The 2712-nt window shown below is 54.9% G+C and overlaps 1 protein-coding gene across 1 annotated transcript in view; it reads right to left on the bottom strand.

Moving 5' to 3' along the window:
• CORO2B (coronin, actin binding protein, 2B) overlaps positions 1-191 on the bottom strand; it is a 20149-nt gene extending 19958 nt beyond the window's left edge. Inside the window, exon 1 of the mRNA XM_010140810.1 lies at positions 4-191. Within this exon, the coding sequence (XP_010139112.1) occupies positions 4-191 (188 nt within the window). The remainder of the gene's footprint in view (positions 1-3) is intronic.
• Between the last annotated feature and the right edge of the window lie 2521 nt (positions 192-2712).

The raw sequence follows: 2712 nt of genomic DNA, 5'->3' as shown, positions 1-2712 counted from the left end.
TGCTCGATAAGGAAGGACCCCCCGCCGGCACTCTCCGTCACAATGGCAAGGAAGCGGGCGTTGACAGCACAGAAGTGGTTGTCGTGGACGTTCTTGGTGATGGGGATGCCGTCGAAGCAGTGCTCCCGGCTCGCCACCTTCCCGTAGACATTCCGAAACTTGGAGCTGCGGTACTGCGGGCGCCATGACATCTGTGGAGCAAGCACAGAGGGCTTAGCCTCCCAAAATACCCCACCCCAGCTGTTTCCCAGTTGCTTCCCAGTTTCCAGCCTGTGCTGTAACCGGGATTTTGTCTGACGAGGCACAGCAGTGTCTTGCCCTTGAAATAAAAGTGTCTCACAGCAGTGTCTCGCCCAGCAGCAAATATAACGCCCTTGAAATAAAACGTAAGACGTTTCCCTGGTGCGAGGTACAACTCCCAAACGGCAACAAAAGGCTCTCTGCTGCTGCAAAATTTAAGCGGATCTCCTTTCCAGCATGAACTGCTCATCTAGAATGCACAGCCCCACGACTTCGTGTGCACATGACAAATGAATTAAGGCTTTTAACGCGATGGCTTGGAAAGGGATGGGTCTGGACCGTGTGAAAGCCTGCAGCGGGGCAGGCTGAGAGCACTCAGGCAGGGGCTGAGCATCGGAGAGCGAGTGCGCATCGCGTTCGGCTGTCTCAGCTCATTCCGCTGAGAATCCAGCATGGGCTGCCCTGTGGCGTTACAGGAGCACCGGCCGCAGGCCAGCTGCTATCGCTGCCAGTGGCGAGTTGCTCCCAGGGACCCACCAGCTGATCCCAGGGATGCCATCCCAGAGCAGGTCCAAGCACTGCAGCGGCACGCACAGAAATGAGTGCTCGTCCTCACCACATTGCTTTTTCAAGAAAAAGATGCTCTTTTCGTGTCACACTGGCTTTGAACAGTCCTTGCAGCAGCACAAGTGTTCATGACAACATCCGTAAGGATTTCAGGCATGTTGAGTGCGTGGAAGAGCACAAGCATTTGAGCCACCTCAGAGTAATGCAAGTCCTCAGCTCTATCCGAACGCACAGTAATTGCTTGCCTGAGGACTCGCAGCCGCTCAGCTTTTCTAACCAGCATCTCTTGACAAAAGCTCATAAGCACTTGCTTAAACACAGGGTCCAAAGAACCACTCTGGTGGCTGCTCTAATCCTAACTAACCCAAGTCCCTGCTTCCCCCCAAACTCAATACCATGGGCACACGGTTGGGAGAACAGCGTGTTCGAGCAGCAGCATCTCCTCAGGAAAGGAGAGTGCTTTAAGTGCTTCCACCTGCGACTCCTCTGAGCGGTGGGATTGACTCAGGGCTATGGGGCAACAGGCAGAGTGAGGAGAAGCAAAGGGGAAGAGCTGGCACCGCGCGATACAGGGCTAATGTCGAGGGACGTGCTTCAATGACCCGCAGTGACACTGAGCTGACTGGGGTGGTTGACATGCCTGAGGGACGGGATCCATCCAGAGGGACCTGGATGAGAAGAAGTGGGCCCACGTGAACATCATGAGGTTCAACAAAGCCAAGGGCAAGGTCCTGCACTTGGGTCGGGGCAACCCCTGGTATCAGCCCAGGCTGGGAGTGGAGGGCTGGATAGCAGCCCTGTGGAGACGGACCTGGGGGTGCTGGGGGGTGAAACGCTGGACAGCAGCCGGCAACGTGCACTGGCAGACCAGCAGCCCCCCGTGTGCTGGGCTCAGCCCCAGCAGCGTGGGCAGCAGCTCGAGGGAGGGGATCCTGCCCCTCTGCCCCTCTGCTCTGCTCTGAGGAGACCCCCCTGGAGAGCTGGGTCCAGCCCTGGGCTCCTCAGCCCAGCAGAGACACGGAGCTGCTGGAGCGGGGCCAGGGGACACCACAAGCAAGATCTGAGGTTTGCTGGTGAGGTGACGCTGCCAGTAATCCCCAGGTGCAAGACAAAAGGACCACGTATCCTTGAGGATTCAACCTGAAACAAGAGCAGAGAGACGCTTTTGGCTGGAAAGGTTTCTGCTCTGGAAAAATGCAGACGCACGTCCAACAAAGTGCTGTGAATCTTTGCCAAACCTACCCAGGCCCTTGGAGCCAGGCAGGGCAAGGCAGAACGCCCGGCTGCAGCCTGGGGAGTGGCTTTCACTAAATCTTGCATTTCCTTTGTCTGAACAGAGGAGTTTTCGTACTGAGAATGATTATTTTATAACGTTAAAAAAGCACCAAAATATATTTTGGTATTTTTTAAGCTCTCGATTCACTCCGTGATTCCAGGATTTTGCTCCTATTTCTGCCATCCGTGTCCCTGTGCTCCGGACCTATTGCAAAAAAAACCCCGAATTCCTCCAAAAGGGCCAGTTTGCTCAATCATTCCCCCACTAAACTTTCCAGGTACCTCATAGCATATCCCCACACAGGAGAAAACCCACGGACCCCCCCGCGGAAACGCCTCCTGCCACGCGGGGGGAGCAGAAAAGATGCTCCCAATACTTTCTGCCTCCAGAAATCCAGCTTCACGAGCCGCTGCCAAACGAAGCGCCAGCACAAACAAGCTCCAAGCAGCCCAGAGATGTGTTTTTACCCTTCATGTGGATCCTCTCGCGTGCACTACGGATGCTCCCTACCCACCACAGTCCCCAGACACAAGGCCAATGCTGCTTCCAGGACCTCAACACTTTCTGTATCTCACTTTTTTTTCCCCAGCCCTCCCTTGTTTTATTCTTTCACCAAAAAAAAAAAAAAA

The sequence above is a fragment of the Buceros rhinoceros genome, unplaced genomic scaffold, assembly GCF_000710305.1.
Source record: "Buceros rhinoceros silvestris isolate BGI_N320 unplaced genomic scaffold, ASM71030v1 scaffold28157, whole genome shotgun sequence".
Taxonomy (NCBI): Eukaryota; Metazoa; Chordata; class Aves; order Bucerotiformes; family Bucerotidae; genus Buceros; species Buceros rhinoceros.
Note: the sequence above shows the minus strand (reverse complement) of the source record. Positions and strands in the feature narration are given on the sequence as shown.